Source organism: Delphinapterus leucas, chromosome 16, assembly GCF_059928025.1.
Source record: "Delphinapterus leucas isolate spDelLeu-1000000601 "Yukka" chromosome 16, BTC_Dleu_Yukka2, whole genome shotgun sequence".
Classification (NCBI taxonomy): domain Eukaryota; kingdom Metazoa; phylum Chordata; class Mammalia; order Artiodactyla; family Monodontidae; genus Delphinapterus; species Delphinapterus leucas.
The window spans coordinates 14,605,635-14,630,467 of NC_143144.1; the positions used below are offsets into that span (position 1 = coordinate 14,605,635).

The following is a 24,833-nucleotide window of genomic DNA, read 5'->3' on the forward strand; positions in this document are numbered from 1 at the left end:
TAGGCATCGTGATGTAGTGGTAGGCTGCTATTGACCTTCTGCTGATATATCAGATGGAGGATCTGATCCTGGATCATTGAGCTATGATGATGTTGATGGTTGGGGAATTCCACCATGGGGTGGAGTGGGGTGGCAAGAAATTTCATCACACTACTCAGAACAGCAAACAATTTAAAACGTATGACTTATTTATTTCTGGCATTTTTCATTTAATATTTTCAGACTGAGGTTGACTGTGGGTAACTGAAACCATGGAAAGTGAATCCACAGATAAAGGGGGACTACTGGATTCAATTTACTTAATTTATATAAGTACTTAATTTTTTAAAGCCACTTACATAGAGCTCTTTTACAAATTAATTTTGGCAATACCATCCGGAGGTGGAAAATTCAATATATCTGCAACACATACATAGACACACATAAACTGACAGTCATAAACAGAGACCTTTTGGGTTCCATTTTTTAATTACTGCTGTGAATCAGGTACAGTGATACAAAATTTCACTAGTTATAAAAAAAAAGTTGGATTTGTTTTCTGGTAGATGGAATAAGTTAAGTTTACCTGCTCAGATGGCTGAAGCTTTTTACTGTATTTGTGGGGAAGACACTTAAAAATTTTTTTGTCCACCTAAGTTTCAAATGACCTTTTCCCTTTTGTTCATCTTCTGATAAGAATTACCTCTCTAAAAAAAAAAAAAAGAAAAAAAAGAATTACCTCCCTAAAGTTTGTAGAACATTTACATCTCAAAGGTACAAGGAAAGAATGCAAGTTCCTCCAAGGACTTTGGTTTCTTCCTATAAGGCCAGAATTTCTACAATACTTATAAGCCTTCTGAATAGGGGAGGTTTTAGGATTGGTAAAAGGAATAGGTGGACTTTGAACTGCCTCTACAGCTAGTGTCTAGTTTTGCAAAGATTTGTAAGATAAGGACAGTTGCTCTCAATTCCTCAAAGAATTGGGTTGCAGCCTAAATGACATAGTTTGAGCCACCCATCCAACTACATTATCCTTAATTTGCTTTTTTTTTTTTTTTTTTAAATATCAGGGAGAAGATTTCTAACTAAGGTGGGAACCACAAGATTTCTGTGTTCTGGATTTAGAGCTGTTTGCCTTTGGAATGTTTTAGTAAATCCTTTCACAGAGGCTTTAGAGGGTTTTTCTTCCCCTCTGAGTGCATAGTTTAACTTTAGTTTAAGGGAGGAGACGTAAAAAAAATTCCCATCAGCCTCTGAATATCAGCTTCCAATTTTTGACCAACTGTTGACTGCAGAGCTACTTAAAAAAAATCTTTTAACTATCTTGTCAGTTTTCGGTGTGGACAAGCAGTAAGTATTTCTGGCAGTATTGAACAACCCCTTAGACTTAAGAGGTATTCCAGAAGAGGGTGCAAAAAATATTTTATTTTCCTCTCTTTATTGGGTACTACAGACAGAGACCCAGGAGAGCTGACTCTGGTAAGAATTTTCTCCCTTCGTGGGCTTCTGCCAGTTTCCCCAGGATCCCACCTACAGGCTCCAAGTGAGGTTTAAAATAGAGGGTGTAGCTCTAGTATCTACCAGAATTTGGCAAGGTTTTTCATGAATTTTAATTTAGTTTCCCTTAGCTGTTTAAGGGAATAATGTAGCAGTTTCTAAGAAAATCCCTCAGAATCTCATCAATTCTGGGAGGAGCTCATTCAGGGGCCCTCCTTTGAGGGTAGATATGAGGGTGTCTATTGATGCTGAAAAGTCAGCCTCTGTGCACCAGTGCTGAAGCGAATCTTGGAGACAGAGTGTGGGGTGAAGTAGAAGAGAACAGCTTTATTGCTTTGCTGGGCAAAGGGGGCCACAGCGGGCTTGTGCCCTGAAAAACTGTGTGTCCTAACCTGGGAGGATTTGGTGAGGACTGTTATAGCAGTGGTTCAAGGGTGGGGTTGCTGATAGGAGCAGGGTGTGTGTGGGGCCTCTACTCCTTTAATCTGGCCTCAGGTGGTCTCCTGATGAGCTTTTCTGGTTCTCAAGGCTGTCAAACCGTGAGTTTCTGTCTGGAATGAGGATTGCTTCATCAGGCAGTTTGTCTTCCAGTTGTTGGAGTCTTTAGTTCTGTAGAAGAGCTCAAAGATGTTCTGTGTATCCCTTGATGCAGAATCAGCACCCTGCCCCGAGGCTGCACTATTGTTTCTTGACTGCTCCTCCCTTGTCTCTGTATCCCCTCCCTTCCCTAATTAGCAACTGTTCCAGTCTGCCCTTTGGAACCCAGGGAAGGTCGTAGAGGCTGGAGTCTATTCCCTGCAAACAAGAAACAGGGCACACAGAAAGGCTTCCATGCCCAGGAGCCCCACAGGGTCCCAGTGGTTTCACTGCATGACCACTAACCTGTCAGACATTTGTTTGTGATCTTCTAGTCTCTTCAGAGTGGAAAGGAAATTTAGACAGGATTACTGGAGTGAGCACTCATATAAAAGAGGATACGGAGTTCCCTGGTGGTTAGGACTCTGTGCCCCCACTGCTGAGGGCCTGGGGTTTGATCCCTGGTTGGGGAACTAAAATCCCACATGTGCAGCATGGCCAAAAAAAAAAAAAAAAAAGGGATAGAGGGGAGCAGTAGTAGTTATGTCAGTCTTATTGTCTCTTGTTTTAGGTACCTCTTGTGTCTTTAATTTTTCATTAGCCTTTTTGCAATGAATCTTTCATTGAAGCTGTTTTGGAATTTTGAAGGCTTTTGGAGTTTTCTGCATTCCAATTAAAATAGGTATACCATTTTTTTTGAGGGGGGGAGCGGGGAGTCCTTGTTTTTAAGTGCACTTCTTAAATGATCTTATATAATTGGAACATTACTCATAATGGCCATTCTAATTGTAGGTCATCTTTAGTAACACTTTGCCATTTTTATAGATAATTATAGCTTCCAGGACCATAGTTCTTAGATATAAAATAAGCAAGTGTACCAGAAGGTGGAGTGCTTAACTCTTTGAATTTTAAGGATCCCATTTCTTTCAGCTAAGCCGTTTTGGGTTTGGGGGAGCCAGATCAATATCTAAGAAGGATGTGCTGTGGGCCTGGGGATTGTGTGGTATTTTACAGTGAACCTTGTTTCACGGAAATCTTCTTGAGGTTGGTGGATGACCTAGTGTCAAGCTAACCTGTTCCATGACCAGCTTATTTGAACACGGGAGTCCTTTGAGTTAGGTGGAGAGTACTTTATCAGCTTTTAAGTGCTTCACCCATGCCCACGAATTTTTGTGGCTTTTTGGCTTCTGAGATTCCTATTAGCGGTAGCTTTTATCTACAGAAAACAAGATAAACACACACACGCACCTTAACAAATTGGCAGTAACCAAAGGATTTTGCTGTGTCCCAGCCAGGTAAAGGTCTTGTGTATACCACCAACAATTCCTGCCATGGGACCTTGGCCTGGCGAAAGAATTGAACCAACAGACCTCAACAAATGGAGACTGAGGACTAGGGGTTCCACATACATGGAGAACTGATAGTTCCCACATGGATCTTGGGACAGAATCAAGGCCTGGGGGTTTCCACCAGTTAATTGACTATTGTGGTCTGAAATAAAGGCTAGGGGCTTGAGCTCCCAGCAGAATCATCTGACGGATCCAGCTGACCTGCTCTGTATTGGAAAAAGCCAATTAGATTGGGAACTCAGTGCAAAGAGAGCAGAGCTCAGAACTGAGAGGAAGTTACCTACAGTCCTCAGAAGCAGCGAGAGAGACAGAGAACTCAAAAGGGTTTGCAGGTGCCACACCTGTGTTTCTCATTCCCAGAGTTATTGGAAGTCTCCTTCAGTCCTATTACTGCCACCAAATCTGTTAAAAAAAAAATTCAACTGAGTAAGTTTAAAGATCAAATTCACTTTATTCAACAATTCATGAATCGGCAGAATCCCATCTAGCAAATAGAAAGGAGCTCCAAAATGCTGCAGAAAAGAAAACATTTTAAAAGGAGAAAAAAGGAGGGACAAGGAAGTCATAAAGAAAAGAAAGGATTATTTCAGGCAAGGTTACCTTCCTTTGGGAGAAGACAGCAGTCTGTCTGGTGGATTACCTCACTACTGTTGGCCAGGAAATTCCAGACAGGACTGGTTAAGATTACATTCCTAGGAGAGGCTGAAACTGCAGTTAGGTTAGGTATCAAGTCTTGGTTTGTTGATGTGGGGTTTAGCACAAGTGACTCCATTTTAGGCCTGCTGTCTCCTTTTTAGTACCCTTAAATCTTCTCTGTCATCTCTCCCCTTCCTTTAGCTGGTTGGGTTTATTTCTGGATTCCCTAAACCATCTCTTTTGCTCTGAAACTTTAGCATTCTCTCTGCTCTTCAGTAATCAGCAGGGCAATTTTAACTCTACGATTTTTGCTGTAAGAAATTTTCTTAGTGTGAATTCTCCTTCATTTGGCTTTGAATTTCCAACTTAAACTATGGCTCCCTTGTTCCAAGGTAGTGAATTGTTCACTTTGGTAATAAACATTTGGCAGTATCATGATTTTACTTACGACAAATCACGGTGAGTATAAATGCATATGTTATATTAAATATAATTCTTGCTTACTATAGCACCATTAGGGATAACAAATGTGTTATCCTTACTTCTTCCATTTATTTTATTTTTTTCAAATAGGCAGTCTATTCACATTTTAAAAACGCAAAACAGTGGAATGCTTCTACATCGAAAGGTTTTGTTCCCATCCACTTCATCTACCCAATTTCCTCTACTGTCTTTTATATCGTTACAGAATAGAGTGTGTTTAGGCAAATATAACATATATATTTATTTTTAACTAAAAAATTGATTTTATTGAAGTATAGTTGATTTCCAGTGTTGTGTTAATATATATTCTTATTTCGTCTTTTTCTCAGCAAAATCTGTTTTGCTTTTATAAAAAGCAAAATCTGTTTTACTTTTATAAACTCTTTGATTAACTACCATTGTTCCCATTTTGTCCAAATCTGCTTTACTTGTGTTTTTCTTAACATGATACTAATATGCCAAATTAACATTATTTATTATAGGTTAGAGAAATGATTTTGTTTTCCCTCTGTGTTGATGCATTTGAAGTATATACCTGTTCCTTTCATCACTAAATGTGTTCACTGAATGTGTAAGTGTGAACTGATTATCTCCATCTGAATTAAGCTGCAACCTCCGGAATGGTCTCCCTGTCTCCAGTCTCTTATCAGCTCTATCAATCCTTTATTTTGTTCCAGTAATTTTTGTCACACTCTGGCTTTGAAACCACCAGTGACTGCACACTTCCTTTCCTTTGCTTATGCTGTTCCCTCTGAGTTGCTGTTACACAATGGCGAACCTGCAGATGCCCTTTAAATTCCAGGTCACACGCCTGTGTGAAGCCTCTCTGAACTTTTGTCAAACAGAGTTCTTTGCTGCTCCTTTTGTATTTTAATAGTCCTTTCTAAATTCCTCTGAATTCCCCTGGTACAACTGAAGAGTGAATGATAAAAGGAAGAATGTGTGAGCATATCAGCTCTTTGACTAATACTGTTTGTTATTTCTGTTTTACTTGAGCCTAACATGCCGTTGGATGTGAACTTGAGGTGCATGTATAGGGCATTATAAATTCTTACAATTCAGATAATTGCCCCCATTTTAAGAAGCACTTTCGTGTTCTTTCCCTGCACCCTGAACAGATGTTAAAGAATATTTACCTGCTGCCTTTATCATAGCAGATTTGTTAGCAATATCATGTACATTGCACACAAAAGAACTGGATCATCTGCATGCCTTCCGACTGACTCAGTTTGTTTAGACTGTGTAAACATGGGTCAGGGATATGTCCTTGATGTATGTAAATGAGAAATCTTGTCTGTATGTCTATTTCATATGTACTGCATACAGTGTATCATACATGCTATATTTAATGTGTGTGAATATAGATCATGAAATAGTTTCGGCACCATCTCTAGAGTCAGAAAGTCTGGGTTCAAATCCCAGCTCTACCATTTACCAGAGGTATGACCTTGGACAAGGTACTCCCCTCATCTGAAAAATAGGGATAATAAGACTGCCTTCCTCATAGCAGTACTGTGAGGATTAAATGAGATAATACATGTAAATGGTTGACAGTGGTAAACCTACATAGTCAATGTGGCACCTAGGAAATGTGTGCTACATTTGTATGTAATGGTGGAGTGTTCAATCCCAAACTCTCTTTCACAGCAGCACTGACAGGTTGCTCTCAGAGCCTGAGCTGAGTACTGCAGAAAGCCCTTTGGCTGACAAGAAGGCTCCAGGGAGTGAGCGTGCTGCAGAGAGGGCTGCCGCTGCCCAGCAGAACAATGAAAGGGCCCGCCTTGCCCCACGGCCATCATATGTCAACATGCAGGTAATGATTAAAAAAAAAAAAAAAATGGACAAGTCATCCAAATGTAGGCTGCCTAGGGAATGGGGAATTCAGTGAGCTTTTAGCAGTAGACCAGAAATTAAATTTAAATATATATGCAGTAGTTAGGAATTGGTTTTGTTATAAACATTAAAATGAAATGCAGGGCTTCCCTGGTGGCGCAGTGGTTGAGAGTCCGCCTGCCGATGCAGGAGACACGGGTTCGTGATCCGGTCTGGGAAGATCCCACATGCCGCGGCGCGGCTGGGCCAGTGAGCCATGGCCGCTGAGCCTGTGCGTCCGGAGCCTGTGCTCCGCAACGGGAGAGGCCCGCGTACCGCAAAAAAAAAAAGAAATGCAGGATTTAGTTTGAGAAGAAGTCTTTAAAATATAATATTAAAAGTGACATGGTCTATGTCACTGTGTCTTATGCAAATGACATTTTTCATCTGTTTAAAAAATATATAGATAAATATGAGAGCTGTTATTTCTAAGCATCTACTATCTTATGACATACTCTTGGATAAATAGATATAATATTCTTCTGTCTGTGAAATGGAGAAGATAAATTTGGTGTTCCTTAGTTATAAAAATAACTAATGTAAAGCTTTAGTGTTTTGAAAGGAGATGCTAAATATTATTGATGGTTATGTTGGTTCACAGATTTTTATGATTATTTTGAACAGTTTCCTCAGCAGGGATTTTCTCTGTATCCATTTTGGAAGTATTAGGCTAATTACTCAAAATAGACTATTGATCATGAAATTCAGAAATTTGTTCCATATAGACCACAATATGAAAGATAAGGATTTTGTGCTTTTAGAGATGCCTCTAAACATTTGATTTCAGTGTCTGAATTACTGGGTAGACTTACCTACTTTGTAGTAAGAGATTTATCATCTCCCATCCCCCCACTTTCAAAAAAGGGAAAAACTTCACAAAATCCTAGAAATAAGTTGTCACAGATATGTCAAAGATATTAATTCATGGGACTAAATCATACTTCTGTAATTCCAGTGAAAACTACAGTACAATCCTGCTTGTCTGTTTTTCTAATCCTTTGCATTTGAACATTTTCAAGAGTTTTTAGATGAATGTTTTTTTACAAAAGCCATAGCCTTTAATAAAGTGCAAAGTTAGAAAAAAGACATTTATTACATTTTCTCTGGCAGATTTATTTTCAGTTATTATAAATTAAAGTTCTCTCATCTAAGAAGTATCAAATTCCTTTATGATCCCTTTATGGTTTTCATCCATCTTGTGATTCTCGTCTTTTCCATCGGGTATATACCTATAGTGAACCACTTTCATGTTCCTTTCTTTTAGGATGGATGTAAATGTTTTTGGTGATAGAGTTTCAATTTAAATAGATGTATTTACACCATTAGTGAAGAAGTGACTCTTAAAATCACCAGGAAATCAATGATAATAGTTTGAAGACTTCCCTGACTGCTTTATAGCTGAAGATGATCTCTGTCTCCTGATCATTCTTGGACTTCTATATCTCCAGCTCTCTCTTCACACTTATCTCACTTTCTGATTTATTTTGTGGTTATTTTTCTTACTCACCCCTGCTAAGCCTCTATATGATTTGAGGCTATAGATTATTTTTGATTCATTATAATATTCTTACACAAAGTGCAGCACAGTCCCTTTAGCCAGAAGGCACTCAATAAATATTTACTGAACAAGTAACTTTAGCATCTCCCCACATCTTGCCCTTAGACAGTAGTCATTACAAGTTGATTTTAACTCCCAGAATCATTTTAGACCTAGGATTTCAAAAACATTATCAAACTGTGTTATCTAAAAATCTGACTCTCCCAATTTACTGCCATGTTCCTTCTGGTTGGTCTAGGTCAGCCTGTTTACTTTTATTATTTTGGCCTAATCATTTGTAGTATATTTCACTTTCAGAAGTATCTTGTTTCAGACCATAAATTATATGGACACCCTACATATGATGGTATAGTCCTCCTGGGAGGAAGGTCCAAAGAGCTCTTGCCAGTGGGTTCTTGACCCATCTGATAGGCCTTTGAGACATTCTTTTTTTTTTTTTTTTTTAACTTATTGAAGTATAGTTGATTTACAATATTGTGTTAGTTTCAGTTGTACAGCAAAGTGATTTTGGTCATACATATATGTATATATCTATATACTTTAAAAAAAATTCTTTTCCGTTATAGTTTATTACAAGAGACATTCTTAAATCAAGTCTAAGCTAGTTCCTGAATTGGCGAGTTGAGAACCCTGGGTTAGCATTTGAGATGTAGCTATATCTGGACTTCTTTCTTCAAAATGACCTACCTTGGTCCCTATGTAGACCCGACTGTGTCATAGTCACTTATTCAATGTGAATGGGAAGAATAAATGGTGCCATCCTAGTCCTGTGCAATAAAAGATAACTAAGTTTTATTTTTTTAATTTAGGTTTTTATTTAGGTTTAATTTTACTGTACTGCTTAAGCATTCTGATAATGCATTATTTTGAAACTTAGCATAACTGTTATTAGGTTATTCACTATACGTTAGCATATATTGGTCCTGGTGTGTCAAATATTTCATAGTAAATAGGAATTTTTTTCTTTTTGAAGGAAAATTTCTAACTTTTGTCACTGTCATGACTTAAAGTTGGAAGTAGTACTTTATTATTATAATGAATTAGTTTTTTTTTTTTTTTTGCGGTACATGGGCCTCTCACTGTTGTGGCCTCTCCCATTGCGGAGCACAGGCTCCGGACTCGCAGGCTCAGTGGCCATGGCTCACGGGCCCAGCCACTCCGTGGCATGTGGGATCTTCCCGGACCGGGGCACGAACCCACGTCCCCTGTATCGGCAGGCGGCCTCTCAACCACTGCGCCACCAGGGAAGCCCAATGAATTAGTTTTGAAAACATGTTTAAGTTTATCAGACTTGCATGGATTACTGTCACATTCTGGTGCAGAGCTGAGTGTTTGCCCCAGGCAGATTCATGGGCTGTAGTCAAAATCTTTTCATGAAGTATTGGCATAACATTTGGATAGACTGACAATAAAGATATTTTCTGGTTTTTTTTTTTTTTCAGGCATTTGACTATGAACAGAAAAAGCTATTAGCAACCAAAGGTATGTGACACGTTAATGATCTATACTTTGATTTTTTTTTTCAGTAAACACATAAAAGGTTTTTCAGTGTTGATGTTGAACTGAGAAATTGGACCTTCATAAAAGGAATCCCAGAATGTTTACGTTCAAGTTGCACAAACTTTGTTGAGGTTGAGTAGATTAGCATTAGATCAATTAAGAAATAATGTATCATTTTAAAGTTTACCACTACTTTGTATAAAATGTTTTATGAGGATATTTTAAGGCATTTTGTGTTAAGAAATAATATTCAGTGATAATTTCTTTACATATATCAAAGAAACAATAATCATCAATATCTTATTTAAGAAATTCATTAAAAATATCAAGCATTTGTTTTATGTTCTGTTTTCCAAAGCTATGTTAAAGAAACCGGTGGTGACGGAGGTCAGAACACCCACAAATACCTGGAGTGGCCTCGGGTTTTCTAAATCCATGCCCGCTGAAACTATCAAGGAGCTGAGAAGGGCCAACCATGTGTCCTATAAGCCCACAATGACAACCACTTTTGAGGTTTGTAGAGTCATGCCCTACCTATTCTTCCTGTCTGTTCTCTCAGCAGAAGAGAACAATCTTCTCTCCTCTCCCATTCTCTATTTATATAAGGACAATCTATTAATGGTGATTTGTTTTCACTTCTATTCCTGTAAACGTATTGCTGTGAAATTGATACAATCCAATATATTATGAACTTTTATGCGTCTTCTCTCACAGTTGTTGATCAGCTGTGAAGGAGGTGTAAATTTGGATAAACTTGTTTTTGTTAGGGGGAGAGTGTCATAAGTGATAGAGCAGGGCTGAGATTAAGCAAAGGACAGATGTAACATTCCATAAAAAATGTATAAAGAATCCCTTTATCCAAGGATATCACTCGCAAGCCCACCATAGGAGGAAAAGGCAAGTATCCAACAACAAAAACAAGTTCTCAGATATGAGTTAAAAATTCAGTGTGTTCAGATGTGCCAGGAACACAGCAGGAAGTGTCACAAACGAGAGCTCCAAAAGGTTATGCTTCCTCGATGTTGGCTGTAGCTCAGGGTGAGACTGGGAAGCTGGTATCCTCACCACGTGGAGAAGAGATCCAGGGTTCCTTGCTTCTCAGCTAGGCTGTACGACTCACTCGGCAAGGCCTTTTCAGTTGGAGAGTGTCAGATTTTGGCTGTAAGGCTTTTGCGAGTGGGGTGGAGTTAGAGCACATGCACACACACTACTGGTGAGGCTGTGCAAACTCAAACATGGATGAAAATGATTAATCCAAGAATCACAGTGTTCAACCAGAACACTGTAGGCTGAAAAACAAATAGCGGTTAAGGGTTAGTCTAATAACTAGCATTTGTAGATTGACCTTCTTTTCTCCACCCGTTTTCTTTGTAATAAATTAGAATGCTGATGAAAGGCAGAAGCAAACATGACATTTTTTCCTTTGTCTCTCTGAGTCAGTGAAAAAGAAAATACTATTGAAATACTAAAAAGAAAAGTCTCCTGTGAATTTCATTGTCAGACTTAAAGTAGCAACCTAGCTGGCTGTATTTAAAGATTGAAGTTACTGTCAGCAGCTAGAATGTAGGAGCCATTGTGAAAAATTTGAGGCTCTAGGAGGTACACCCCTCTTTCGGCCATTGTAGCTTTGAGAGAAAATAAACATCTCCTTTCACTGGCAGAGACCTTAAAACTGCTGTGCTAATTCTTAGGCTTCCACTGGTGTATTGAATACTGCAGCCTTCCATTCTGCTCACCCTCACCTTTGGCGGAGTGGAGTGTTAGGTGGTTGATTGTGTTTCTGTAGTTTCAGAGATGAAATATTTCACTTTAGAAATGCTAATTCACTTCTCTTCTCAAAGACCAGTAGTGTGACAGGTTGAAATGATGATCATTCTAATAACGTAGTTGTCAGGTGCAGGGGCTGTGGGGCCTGACAGCTACCACCGACACATGTACAGCTTTGATGAGTGACTTCACACCTCTGAGCCCATTTTCTCATTGCAGTTGTTTCAGGATGATGTGGGAGAGGGCATCCAGTGCTCAGCGTGGTGTGCAGGAAGTTCTCAGCAATATTTAGCAGCTACTGTTATTTCCACTGAAGAACTTTACCCTGAAGAAAACCAAGAGCCTGATGAAAGATGTGTTCATATACATATATGAATGCTTATTATTGGAAGTATTTCTGCACATTCAAACTAGATATGCATTTTATATCCAAAGGAATACCTTAGAGTGTTATGTGAACACATAATGTGCCAGTAATAATTATCAGATCACACTCATTTATTTTTTTGTGGGTTTATATGGTACATTTTCATCCACAAGCGTATTTGATACCTATAAACTCCCAGTAAGGGAAAGGGGCCCAGATCAGTTAAGTGTCTTACTTGAGGTCATGGTAGTAGTTGTCAGAGAGAGGACTTGAATTCATTTTAAAAAGTTTCTTTATACTCCTCTTCCTAATGGTTTAACTCAAGAGGGTACATAGCAAGGCGATATATAAATGCTCTAGAGCCATGTTATTGTACCTTAAAAGACATAAGAATCATTTGGAGCACTTAAAAATGCAAATTCTTCCCCCAGGATCTCAACTCATCAGGGAGGGAGCCAGCAGGAACCAGTAATCCATATTTTCAGCAAAAGTCTAGTCTGTTTCTGATGCAGCCTCCCTTCTGGAAACAGTGCTCTACAGGGACGTAACATAAGGGGGATGGCACAGAAATCATGTCAGAAGCTGAAAGACTCTTCTGTTCTGGCACTTGTCCAAGGACAAGTAGACCACTTTCTGTGGGCAGGAACGTGCAGGGTCCTGACTCAGTGGCTGAATCCCCTCCTGTGGCTTTTCTTTGCTTTGGCTTTCTTGGGCTAGCCTGTTCTACCTTCCTGGCTAATGTCTAACAGCTCATTCACATTGAAAGGTAGGGGAGAGGATGTAACCAGCGAGATCAGTGCAAGGGCATTCACCACGTTACCTGCTTTTATTCACGGTCCCTTTAAACACTGCTGCTGATGAAATATAACCAAGCTTTCTTAGGGAATGGTTCTAGATTCTTCCAGGTGTGTAGGACTTGAACTTTTCTTCATGCATCCGAAAGCCATTGAGAGGAGGTGAAAGGGCCCTTACACAGCGTGATCTGATATTCTGAAGCAGCTGCTATCTGCAGGTGGCTGCCCTTCTCTTTATTCTGTTACAGCTCAGAGGGATTAAAAACTGGGCGATTAGTGAAGATTGTTTCTTTGGGTTAGAACACAGGGACAGGGTTGGGTTGAGAAGGACCTGGGGAAAAGTGAAGAGAACTTAAACAATTTTTATTAAAAGACTGACCACATCTCTGCTTGTAGCACTATTTTTAAATTGGAGGGTAGCTAGAAACACTCTTTTTCCTTAATCTTTTCCAAAGAAAAACAAAACCAAATAGACAAGTGGAATGCTGCTCTAGAGAAGCACACTTAGCCAGTAGGTCCTGATGGGTGAGGGCTGTTCGGTGTGTTGGGATCAAGGCACATGAGTTTCCTGCGCTGGGAAGCTTGCTTTAGGCAAGAAACCGAGGCTTTGAACATCTTGTTCAGATTTCTGAGAAACCAGATTTGAGCAGCTGTTTCCAGTTTTAAGGCATTTTTCAGAAATTAGCCTTTTCCAAAGAGCTCCTTTAGAGAAGAAGTTAGGTAGCTTGAGGCTTATTTTTGTTTTCTTCAAGACTCAAAAGTATGACCCTATCCACTTGATGATATACTGGGACAGCAAAGGTCAAGCAAAAGGCTCCTTGACCTGCAATATTTTTGTCACATCAACAGAACTACAAAAGGTTTGGGATTTTCCTTTTCTTTTTGCTAGTCATCTCTTAAAGGCATTAGGAATGGTTACATATTCTCTGGAGCAAATAAAACCTGCATTGGGAATCAAAAAATGGTTTTTAATTTCCCCAGCACTAAGAGTAATGAGGTTGTCTGGTTATTGTAAGTCTTACAGACCTAAGAGTGGAGGTGAGCTGCTCTTCGTGATACTCTAGTTAGTAGATAACGAAGTAATAAATATCAAAAGATTATGTTTTACTTAATGTTTTTAGAAAACATCGTTTAGCCAGGTCTGATATAGCTGTGTGAATTAAATCAGCTTAGATCTCAGATGAGTGGTTTTTTTGTACTCAAAAAGAGTTTAGATACAGAAGTTTTAAAATATATAGAAATACTACATAATAATTCATTAATGCTTCTGGTAATTACCAATTCTGAGCATGTTCTTATTTCCCTTGCTTCGTGGGATAGGTTGAAGTATAATGTTAAAGATGGTTTTAATTGAAAAAGACCATTTATTTGGTCTTAGGAGCCTTCCTTTCCCTATGCCCCTTCCCACAGTTCAGCAAAGGGGATCCCATAGATGTACGAAAAGGTATCTGTGAGATCCAGTATTCTGCAAATATTTATTATTAAGTACCTTCTGTGTTTCAGACACAATTCTAGACACTAGAGATACAATGCTTGAATACAGATTCTTCCTTTCATGGACAGAGCTTTCTTTTTGGTGGGTAGAAAGAAATATGTAACAAGTTAACAAGAAGGCATTAAGGAATAAAAGTCCCTGATAAATGTGAACAGAGGCTGCTTTATATTGGGTAGTCCTAGCTGGCTTTAATGAGCAAATGATGTTTAAGGTAAGACCTAGATGGCAAGAAAGGGCCAGCCTTGTGAAGATCTAGGAAAAGAGTATTAGGCCGGGGAAATAGCTGGCATTATCATCTTGAAGTCAGAACAGACTGGTAAGTTCATGGAGCAGAAGGTGGATGGGGTGGTGGAACATTGAAGATAAGGTTGGAGAGGGAGGCAGAGACTCAGTTACGGAGCACCTCAGCCCATGGTAAAGTACTAGAAAAGCATGGAAAGACTTTATGCTTATGAGAGGCATGATTTTGTTCTAGTTTGCATTTAAAAGAAACACCTAGTTGCTTCATGGAAAATGGATTATTGGGGTGGGAGGCAAGATAGAATCAAAATGTCCATTAAGGAGGCTACTGGTGACAGTCGTGGAGATGGAGAAAAGTAGGTAGATTTGGGGTATGTTTAGATATGACGTTGATAAAACTAACTGATAGATTGGATGTAGTGAGGGGAGAAGGAACGAATATGACTCTCTGAAGTTTGGCTTGAGCAACTGGATGAATGGTCGCCACTGAGATTTAGGAATTCTGGGAGAGGGGTGGGTTTGGGTGCAGCTGGGGAGATGGTCATCAACAATACGATTTCAAGCACTCTAAGTTTAAAATACCTGTGAGACAGTAAAATGGAGGTGTCAGATTGGCAGCTCTGTGATGCTGAATTTCAGTAGGGAATTCAAACCCAGAGGTAAAAATTTGAGTCATGGCTGTTGTTAAGCCTTGACAGAGGTTGTGATTACCGATTACTCAAGGAGAAAGTGTAGAGCGAGATGATAGGAATGCGGGGACCAAGTCCCAGGGTAATCTGACATTTGGAGTAGAAAAGGGGAGGAAGATCCTACAATGGCTACAGTGAGGTAGGTAGAAAGCCTCCAGAGTGGTATTATAATGCCCTGAAGAAAGAAGCATTACAGCCCCGTACGGTCAGCTGTGGTTATGCTGCTGCGGGATTGAATTAAGTGAGTTTAGTGACCTGAAGAGTAAATGATTCTCTTGGAATTACCCAGTAAACATAAAACTTTTAGAACCAGAGAATCTTAACTTTAATACTGTAGATATAGTACAAAGTACGGTACCTGTAATACAGTGATTAAATAAATAAATAAAGAATGAGTAAATGCAAGTTCAGTGCAAACTGTGAGATCTTTTAAATTACTATTTTTATTTTGATTTGGGGGAATTAAACAAGTTAAAATTTCCAGGTACTTGTAATTTGTTGGAGAGATCGTGTACTTATTTGAATGAGAGTTAACACAGGACATAATGCCAGATTTCTCTCCACCCTTCCACTCTTGTGAGCCTGGGAGTTCAATTCCTGTCAGAGCATTGGGTGTAGCTGCACCGCTTCCCTACTTGTCCTGTGTGATACAAGGCAGAGAATCTCTGCTATACCAGACGGAGGATTTGCCTTGTTCCCCAAAATAGGAATCCTCTAAATCTTACAGGAATGAATCTTTATACTGGGGGCTCTCAGAACTCCTCTGGGCGCCCTCATAATGAAGGAAAAACACTTCACTGTGTGTATTTCCAAGTGTCCTTGGTAGCTGGAGGACAAAGACTACAGACAGGTCCCGTAGCCTCTTCCTGAGAATCAGCATTCGTGGGTACAGCAATCGAAATAAATGATAAGTGGTCTAATGTGGATTCTTTTCTCCTCCCAGCCCGGGAAACCTACCTTATTAAACATTTCCTTATCTGGCTTTGATTGTTTTCAGGGTTCATCAGTGTCCCTCTCGAGGTCCAACAGTCGTGAACACCTGGGAAGTGGAAGCGAATCCGATAACTGGAGAGACCGAAATGGAATAGGACCCGCAAGTCATAGTGAATTTGCAGCTTCTATTGGCAGCCCCAAGCGTAAACAGAACAAATCAAGTGAGCTCTGACTTCTCATCATACTTTTAGATGTAATCAGCTTGGAATCTGTTTAGCTGGTTTAGGGTAATGTTCGAGTATCAACTCTGGACTCTAGGCCTTCAAGTGTTTTGGATTACTCACAGGCCACCTCTTCTGAGAAGCCTTCCCTGTTTTTTTCCAGTGAAGCAGGGCACATGGTTCTCTGCTTTCACTGCATTTTGTATATGCTTTCATTTTAGCATTTGTCGTACTGAAGTACAATTGCTTACTTACATAACTGTCTTTTCCTGTAGAATTTGAGCTCCACAAGTCAGGGACTACATTCATGCAATAAACACTTATTTAGTGCCCATGTGCCGAGCATTCTTTTAGGCTGTGCCTTCTTTCTTTTTTCTTAATTGAAATACAGTTGGTGTACAATATTATGTTAGTTTCAGGTGTACTACCTAGTGATTTTACATTTGCAGGCATTATGAAATGATCGCCACGATAAGTCTAGTAACTGTTTGTTTCTGTACAGGTATTACAATATTACTGACCATATTCCTTACGCTGTGTGTGACACTCCTGTAGCTTATTTATTTTATAACTAAGGAGGTTTGCACCTCTTAATCCCCTTCATCTCACTCCCACCCCCACTTCCCGTCTGGCAACCACCCTTTGTTCTCTGTATCTGTGAGTCTGTTTTCACTTTGTTTTGTTTTTGTCTTTGGATTCCACATATGAGTGAGATCATACAGCATTTGCCTTTCTCTTTCTGACTTACTTCACTTACCAAAATACCCTCTAGATCCCTCCAAGTTGTCGCACATGGCAAGATTTCATTTTCTTTTATGACTAATATTCCAGTGTGTGTGTGTGTGTGTGTGTGTATATATATATATACACACACCACCTTTTATTTATCCGTTCATCTGTTGATGGACACTTAGGTTGCATTCATATCTTGACTATTGCAAATAATGCTGCAGTGGACATAGGGTGCATATATCCTTTTGAATTAGTGTTTTTGTTTTCTTTGGGTAAATAGAAGTGAAATTGCTGGATATGGCAATTCTATTTTTAATTTTTTGAGGAATCTCCATACTGTTTCCCATAGCGTCTTCATCAATTTACAATCCCACTAACAGGAGGCTGTGCCTTCTTTCTTAACTTATTATTTCTTCTCAAATGTCTACCAGTGTCTGACACCTAGTAGGTGCTTGGTAAGTGTTTGTGGAATGAATATACGAATGAGTCATGCACACACAAACATCAGAATGATGTGGAAAAGGCAGGGATGTAAAGGAGTTGAGCAGAATGTGATCAAATTAGTATCTTAGACAATAGAAGTCTGCCCAGTCACCTTTGGCTACCAAAGGTGAACAGCAAGATTTTTCAAGATGACAAGATGTAGCTAACTGAAAGTATCAGGAAAAAAAACGTTTAAAGCATAGGCTTTGAACAAATATGATTAAGATGCAGCATGAGTCCAGTGGTTGTGTCTGTAACAGCACCCACATGTCTGTATAAATAGGTAAACAGACGAGAACTGACACAGTAATCACAAGATATTCCCCTAATACCTTATTTCAGGGTTTTTGATGAATCTGGACTCCTGAAACACATACCCTGGAGTATTTGAAGAATACTTGGAGAAAGGCAATCTAAATGAGCCTAGTAAACAGTAACAGCCAGTTGTTACCATCAATCAAGTGGGCCATGTTGTCAAGAGTCTCAGATTTGAAAAGACCAGTCATGGGGTCGGCCAAGTCTAAATAAGAAAGCATGGTCAACTCTTTCATTCCCAGGCGTACTGTCAGTAGTATCCTGGAGTCTTCCTGTTAGTCCTGGGCTAGGTCCTCTACTGCTGACAGGACAATGGAGCTGAGAGGCAGGCTGGTGCCAGGTGCACATCTCGGAGTGGAAATGATCTCTGTTTTATACTCCAGCATCAATTAGCTTTGTGCCTCTCTTCTTCTATCTTTATCCCCTTTCCTTGCACTGAATCCTGGATGATTAAAATTGACTGTGTGACTTAGCTGCATTGAAATTCAGGATTAGAGTTAAGATAGGGGATTCATTAATTTAAAAAGATTGATTAAAAAAGCACTGTTCCTTGGCCTTTGTCCGATGGTTTAAGGGCCTAGGGAGTTAAAAGAGAATATAGATACTATAAGTAGTTAAGATGAAATGTAAAAAAAAAGTTGTGTACCATAATAAATATTTATCACTAAGTATATTTTAAAATATTTTTTTCACTTTTTGCTGATCTCTTTGCTTAACTCAACATATGTAAATTATCATCATTTAAACATGTAATCAATGTAGAGATACTTTACCCTGTCTTTGTTTTGTACTGTCTTTACATACGGTGTGTGGCATTTCACACTTGGAGTGCATTTCTAATCCGCACTAGCACATTTTAGGTGCTCAACAGCCACATGTTGCCAATGGCTAGTGTACTGAACAACAGAGCTTTAGAAAAGTTTTCTTGACACCCATGTCAAGGTCACCAGTGTCTAGGTTTTCTCTGGGTGTCCCTGTTTCACCAGTTGTTCCACTGTAATTCCTCAGTAACTCCCTCTTTTTTTTTTTTTTTCCCTCGAAGAAAGTAATCATTCGGACAGTAAATTATGTGGTCAGCCTGACAGTAACCTCCGTGTTGTCAAGTCCAGTGGTCACTCCAGTGTGCTCATCGTACTCTGCTTTGTGTCACCCTCAAACCGGTACCTCACTGGTCATTCCTCCTCAATCTTTCTTGGTGACTCTGGGGCCTTACCTTCAATTGGTGGAGTGTTCCAGGGCTCAGCGCATCAGGGCTTGGTCCTGGGTCCTTTTCCCTACACATTCTTCCTGCAAGAGATAAAATACCTGTTTTTAAAAGAAAGAGAAACCTTATCAAGAAATTCCTTCCGGGCTTCTCCCTGGTGGTGCAGTGGTTGAGAGTCCGCCTGCCGATGCAGGGGACGTGGGTTCATGCCCCGGTCCGGGAGGATCCCACATGCCGCGGAGCCTGCGCGTCGCAACGGGAGAGGCCACAACAGTGAGAGGCCCGCGTACCGCCAAAAAAAAAAAAAAAAAAAAAAAAAAAGAAATTCCTTCCAGTTGAAACATATATAGGATTTCTCAATTGGGAGAGGAAAACAACCAGAGAAAGTGATTAGTGGCACCCAGTGCAATGCAGAACAAAATTCTTAGATTTGCTGAATGCACTGATCCCAGAGGAGATTAGATGGATCTGATACCTAGGTGAGTGTCCTTTGCCCTCATCAATCTGGGAATACCCCCGAAGCTGCACCTTTAGTATAAGAGAATAGAATTTCCACATGGATGAGAGTCAGTTGTTGGTCAGGGTGGTAGGAACGGCTGCATAACTCTGCTAGATTCTCCAAAGCAGCTCCTGAAGAGTGTTTGAATATTTGGTCAAGTACTTGGTGTGGCTCACTAGTCTGTCACCCAGCTGTGCACGTCCTTGGATCTGAGAACCACAGACAACATGGAGAAATCTTCGCCCACCAGATCAGTAGCAGAGCCAAGGCAAAGCTCGGCATGGCTGTCTTAGAATTTCCCCCAGGAGATGGATTTGTTTTTGTTGTAAGTTAAATCCAGGAACTCCAGCATCATTCTTTTCATTCATATGTTACTCTTAATTTTGGAAGCTCTCTATTTCATGAACTCACTGCCCAATTATGTTTGAGGGAAATGAGATTTATATGTGATAATATCGTAGTATTTATTTGACCACGGAAAAGCACAAGTGTGGATACAGAGGGCCAGCCTGCATCTAAAAGGAGCCTGTAACTTTCCTTACCTTTATTGTGTCCTAGGGGTCCTGCTTCCACTTCCTCGTTTAATTAACATCAAATCAGTTGTGAAGAGCCAATGTTCCTGAATGCTCAGGGAGAATATGCTTAATGATTATTAACGACGGAGGCCCTATTGCCGAATTGCTCCCTCCCAAGTGTAACCTTTCAAATGGCGAGAGCCTCCCTGAAAGCCGTAACCAGCATTTCCTTAGTGAAAAGCCGGTGTTTCAGTAAAGGACTGCTGCATTTCTGCAGTTACTGGTCTGTTCAGCCCAGAACGCTGAATCTGAACTATCTGAGTGATTAAAACTTTTAATTAAACCATGCTCTCCCTGGGCATTTACACTTCAGGCCTGTCTTTCCCCTGCCTTTCAGCGGAGCACTATCTCAGCAGTAGCAACTACATGGACTGCATTTCCTCGCTGACAGGAAGCAATGGCTGTAACCTGAACAGCTCTTTCAAAGGCTCTGACCTCCCTGAGCTCTTCAGCAAACTGGGCCTGGGCAAATACACAGACGTCTTCCAGCAACAAGAGGTCGGTGGTTATTTATTTATCTTCCCAGGCATCTTTGTTTTGGTTGTGTGTATGATGACTTCTAGAATGAAATCACTCATTTACCTATGACTGTGTTTTCGCTGAGCATTTATTCCAGTCTCATAGCTTATTTTTGCTGCCAAGGAAATTGTCGCCATCTTATTTCTTATTTAGTGCAGCTGGTAAACACAGGATCGCAGAAATGTAGGAAGCTGTGTTTGCAAAAACACCTTCATCAGTTTTAGCTAAAAGAACTAATGAGTGCCTTGATTTATAGGGACTTTTGATTCACAAATTCCCTAAGGTCAGCAACAACTCTATATTTAATCAGATTTTACTCTTTCATCTGTTCTTATTTTTATTTGTGGCACTCAAGAGTAAATAACAGCGTCTGAGATAAATAACTATGGTTGTTTGTGACACCATCCTAATCGTGTTACTGAAGTTCTCACAGAAGATAATGCACTTTTTATACATGTTAACTTATTCATTAATTTACTGTTTGGGTTTTGCCTGAACTGAGGCAGAACTAAGATGTCTTCTGAAACATCCCTACCATGGATTTTGGCCAGACTGATCAGCCGTGGCTGTGACGTACTGGCATAAAGAAGAGAGCCCCTAAGTGTGGTTCTTTCTAATTGTGTTGTCATATTACCAGGGCACAGCTAACTCAAGGCAACAGAAAGTTAGAATAGTTCTCTAAATGTATCTGCTTTTCAAGTCCTGACATGGTCCAAGTTTCATGCTAGTTGGGCTTCATTTCATGTTAGATTACATGCCAGTAATTCCCTGGCATGCATCAGTCAGTAGATAAGCTAAGATTTTTATTATAAGGCACTTTATATCATAAATCTAATGTATTGCCCATAACTTAATTAATTGCTGAACTTTTTTTTCTTTAACACCAAGAAAAATTGTTGTCATGTGTATTTTGGACTTTAGGACAATGATTTTGTTTTCTTTTCCCTAAACCTAAATTAGTGTTCATGTAACCAAGGATTTTCTAAGTTGAATAATACGTTCATCATCAGTGCATTAAAGAACTGCATTTACTTATTTAGTCTTCCTGGTTAGATGCAGGTGGCTGATTGAGAAGCTCAGGGCTGAGGTATTTTAACTTGCTCATGCACAGAAGGTTTTAGAAGTAAGTGACGAGATGTTATTCAGTGATATTCTGGGTTTGCTTTAAATCTCTATTTCCTATTTGAAGAAGCATAGAAATCTATTATGGGTACTTCTTATCTAGTTACTTCAAAAAGGAAGACAACGTGATAATATAAAGTCAGACTGGCTTCATCTAATATTAACTGGAGCAGGGGTCAGTGAACTGCAGCCTGCAGACCTGCTGCCTAATTTTGTAAATCAAGTTTCCTTGGAACGCAGCCACACTAACTCAATTGCCTCATATTGCCTGTGGTTGCTTTCAAGCTAAGCCAGCAGAGTTGAGTAGTTGCGACAGAGACAGGATGCCCACTAACCCTAAAATAGTTATTCTCTGGCCCTTTAAAAAGAGTTTGAGGACCCCTGAAACAGTCTCCACTGGACAGAATTTCTAAAAAACATAGCTCTAGATTTGTGATAAATGGTAAATGAAAAGGTTTTTCAAGATCTGGATGTAACCTTCAAAATCAAAACAGAAAATTTCAAATTAATTTCTATATAATTTGAATAAAAAGTATATTTTACGGTTTTCAGGTTTGTTGAAATTTGGTACTATTCCCTTTATGTAGGATATTTTCTCATTTACAGATATGACTTAACAAGAATCCCCCATTAAGTAACCTTGTGAGATTTAATATATTGTAACCAGGATGAAGATTTATTTAGCAACTTTCACAGATGATATGTCTGTATTCATTATTACTAGCTATAGCTGCCAACTATTTTACCCCTTTGGTGAGCACATTGCATTATATCTAAGGTCATATTTGAGGCCCAAAACAACCCTGTGAGGTATATAGGATTGTTAACTCTCAGTGCCCACAACTAGTAATGGCAGAGTCAGAACCTGAACCCAGGTCTCTCTGGCTTCAGAGCCCATTGCCTTTCTGTTCCTCACACAGTCTTCACAAGGAACGGTGGGATTCTTGGGCTACTTCCCCTCCACACATTGTTGCCAGGAAGTACATTTATACTGTTGCTAGAAATACTGCATGTATGCCACTTTCAGAGATAGTCTGCTGGGTTAAGCAAAGTGAGTCATGGGTCTGAGGTAGACTGTGAATTCTGCTATCATTTTTATGTAGAACACAATGGAAGATACCGTTTATGGTATTATTCAGTCTCTTTTTATGGAGATATACTTAACCAAGTCAGAATCTAAAACTAAGAATTATTTTCTCTCTTCTGGACAAGTATGTATTCTTCCTTTCATCAGATCACAAAACTGTGCAATTTCTGTTTCCCTTTTTGCCCTGGCTGCCAGGATGCTAAGACCTTAGGATGCCTAAGTTTGTATCTCCATTGCAGTAAATCACTGGCTTAGATTAAGTCTTCTGCTAGAATCATCACTTTCATTTTACCACCTTTATTACTTAATTCTTGTCCCTTAGGTTTGTATTGTCCCCACCATTCTCTTTTGAAAGTAGGCAGAGCGTAATTAATAAATAAAATAAGGGTAGCAATGAGTAGAATTTATACTGAAGAAGAAAGATACTTAATATATTGATTATAGATGACTTGTTCACCCACAGATCGATCTTCAGACATTCCTCACTCTCACAGATCAGGATCTGAAGGAGCTGGGAATTACAACTTTCGGTGCCAGGAGGAAAATGCTGCTTGCAATCTCAGGTGAATAGAAATGTTCTTGTTCATATTTTAAAGTCTGAAGAACCTCTGCCGTTGGTCTCCAGCCAGTGGGGCTGGTTCTGCCCATCAACCCCTTGCTTACTACCTGGCAGCTTTGGGGTTGTGGTTTCAGAGTGTTTCCCACTAACAGTGTGACAAATGCCAAGAACACGCCCACTGCTTCGTCAAGGCATTGCCTAAAAACCTGCCTTGACAGCGTCTTTCCTTAAAACAGATCTCTTCGGAAAGATCTAACCAAAACTGCCCTTTGCAGAACGTGGGGATGAGGGAGCAGTTTAATTCTCCATTTTGCGGTTGTATTAAGCAGTGATCATTGCGTTCATGAATAATTATTCTGGACTGGCTGTCACGCTTTAAATGCACGTGTTCCTGCATAGCAGCTGAGATCATTGCACCAGAGAAAAAGAGAATTGGTATTTCTTGTCTCAATGCTTTTTAACTTTACCCCAAGTTTTTTTTTTTTTTTTTTTTTTGGCGGTACGCGGGCCTCTCACTGTTGTGGCCTCTCCCGTTGCGGAGCACAGGCTCCGGACGCGCAGGCTCAGCGGCCATGGCTCACGGGCCCAGCCGCTCCACGGCATGTGGGATCTTCCCGGACCACGGCACGAACCCGCGTCCCCTGCATCGGCAGGCGGACTCTCAACCACTGCGCCACCAGGGAAGCCCTACCCCCAAGTTTTAATAGAATTTGCGAGTCACAGAAGAGGGTAGTATCGTAAAAGTAGTCCCAGAATGAAGGAAAGTCTGAAGGTCTGTCTCCCAGACCACCGCCTTTGTGCATCTTTTGCATATGTTCTAAGAAAATGCTCTATACGTACTTACTAGGTGCCTCCCCCGTGGAAGGAATGGGCAGATGATGAGTTGGCGAATACATAACAATGTACCTCGAAAAGGTGTTTAGAGAAATATGAGGAAGGAATCTGGGGGGCAGAAAAACGAGGTTACTTTCTGAAGTCTTTCTGATCAAGTTCATGAATGCCAGTTTTATATGTGTGCCAGTCTCTCAGAAAGACAGAGCCAAACGTCAGGTGTGGTGAGAAAATGACGTTGCTTTTCAAAACACTGAATTTGTAGGCTATGCTTTTATGCGGCCAGCAGTGGCATCCAGCCAGTGAAAGCCCTTTCTAAACAGCGTTCGCTGATTGAACCATCAAACTAAAAGCCTCGGTGGTTTTCCGTTTTCTTTCAGCAGCAGATTGCGCTTGCATTATTTTATAGCAGCTGATCAGCGCCGCCCACCTCCCCACAGGAAATCCTATATATCTGAAGCAGATATAAGCAGAGTAGCCTTGAAATAGGTGCAGAAATTCAGCCATTGAGCAGCCCGTTAGGCTTCTGTATGGAGTCCTGCACCCATCAGTTTGAGAAGTCTTCCTCCACCCTATATACCCAATCGGCTGCATTGATGGTGCTCCACAGGGCAGCCACTGCTTCCTGTTCACTCATCAGATCAGCTTGGTTATAGTGGTAAGAACACTATATTCACATAAGGAGATCTGAGATTTGCCTCTCCAAGTCATGTACCCTTGGGTGAGTTTGCAAACCTCTTTTGGTTGTGGTTTCTTAACTGTGAAGGTGGATTGGAGTAGATGATTGTGTAAGGTCACCTTCCATTTCTAAAATCTGTCCTTCCATGTGGTATATCATCAGGCACAGTGAAAATAACCTACAGTTTTAATGATATGTATTATTATTGTTCTTTTTTTTTTTTTTTTTTTTTTACTATCTGTGGCAGTAGGATAGTTTTCAACTTCTTTACC

General features: G+C 40.0%; 1 protein-coding gene and 1 long non-coding RNA gene across 4 annotated transcripts in view; one reads left to right on the forward strand and one right to left on the reverse strand.

The window, feature by feature from the left end:
- The window catches only part of BICC1 (BicC family RNA binding protein 1), a 204,313-nt gene that overhangs the window by 172,092 nt on the left and 7,388 nt on the right, over positions 1-24,833 (forward strand). Inside the window, exons 14-19 of the mRNA XM_022560570.3 lie at positions 6,168-6,333; positions 9,393-9,432; positions 9,809-9,963; positions 15,800-15,956; positions 20,102-20,262; positions 22,956-23,055. Of these exons, the coding sequence (XP_022416278.2) occupies positions 6,168-6,333; positions 9,393-9,432; positions 9,809-9,963; positions 15,800-15,956; positions 20,102-20,262; positions 22,956-23,055 (779 nt within the window). The remainder of the gene's footprint in view (positions 1-6,167; positions 6,334-9,392; positions 9,433-9,808; positions 9,964-15,799; positions 15,957-20,101; positions 20,263-22,955; positions 23,056-24,833) is intronic.
- Positions 5,740-24,833, reverse strand: part of LOC111167594 (uncharacterized) — a 29,512-nt gene continuing 10,418 nt past the window's right edge. Inside the window, exons 2-4 of one of the 3 annotated variants that reach the window (XR_016388050.1) lie at positions 18,700-18,773; positions 15,760-15,841; positions 5,740-12,709 (exon numbers count right to left, since the gene is read on the reverse strand). This is a non-coding gene — a long non-coding RNA (uncharacterized LOC111167594). Of the gene's footprint in view, positions 15,842-18,699; positions 18,774-24,833 lie in introns of all 3 variants that reach the window. The other 2 variants (XR_016388049.1, XR_016388048.1) reach the window with 2 other exon arrangements.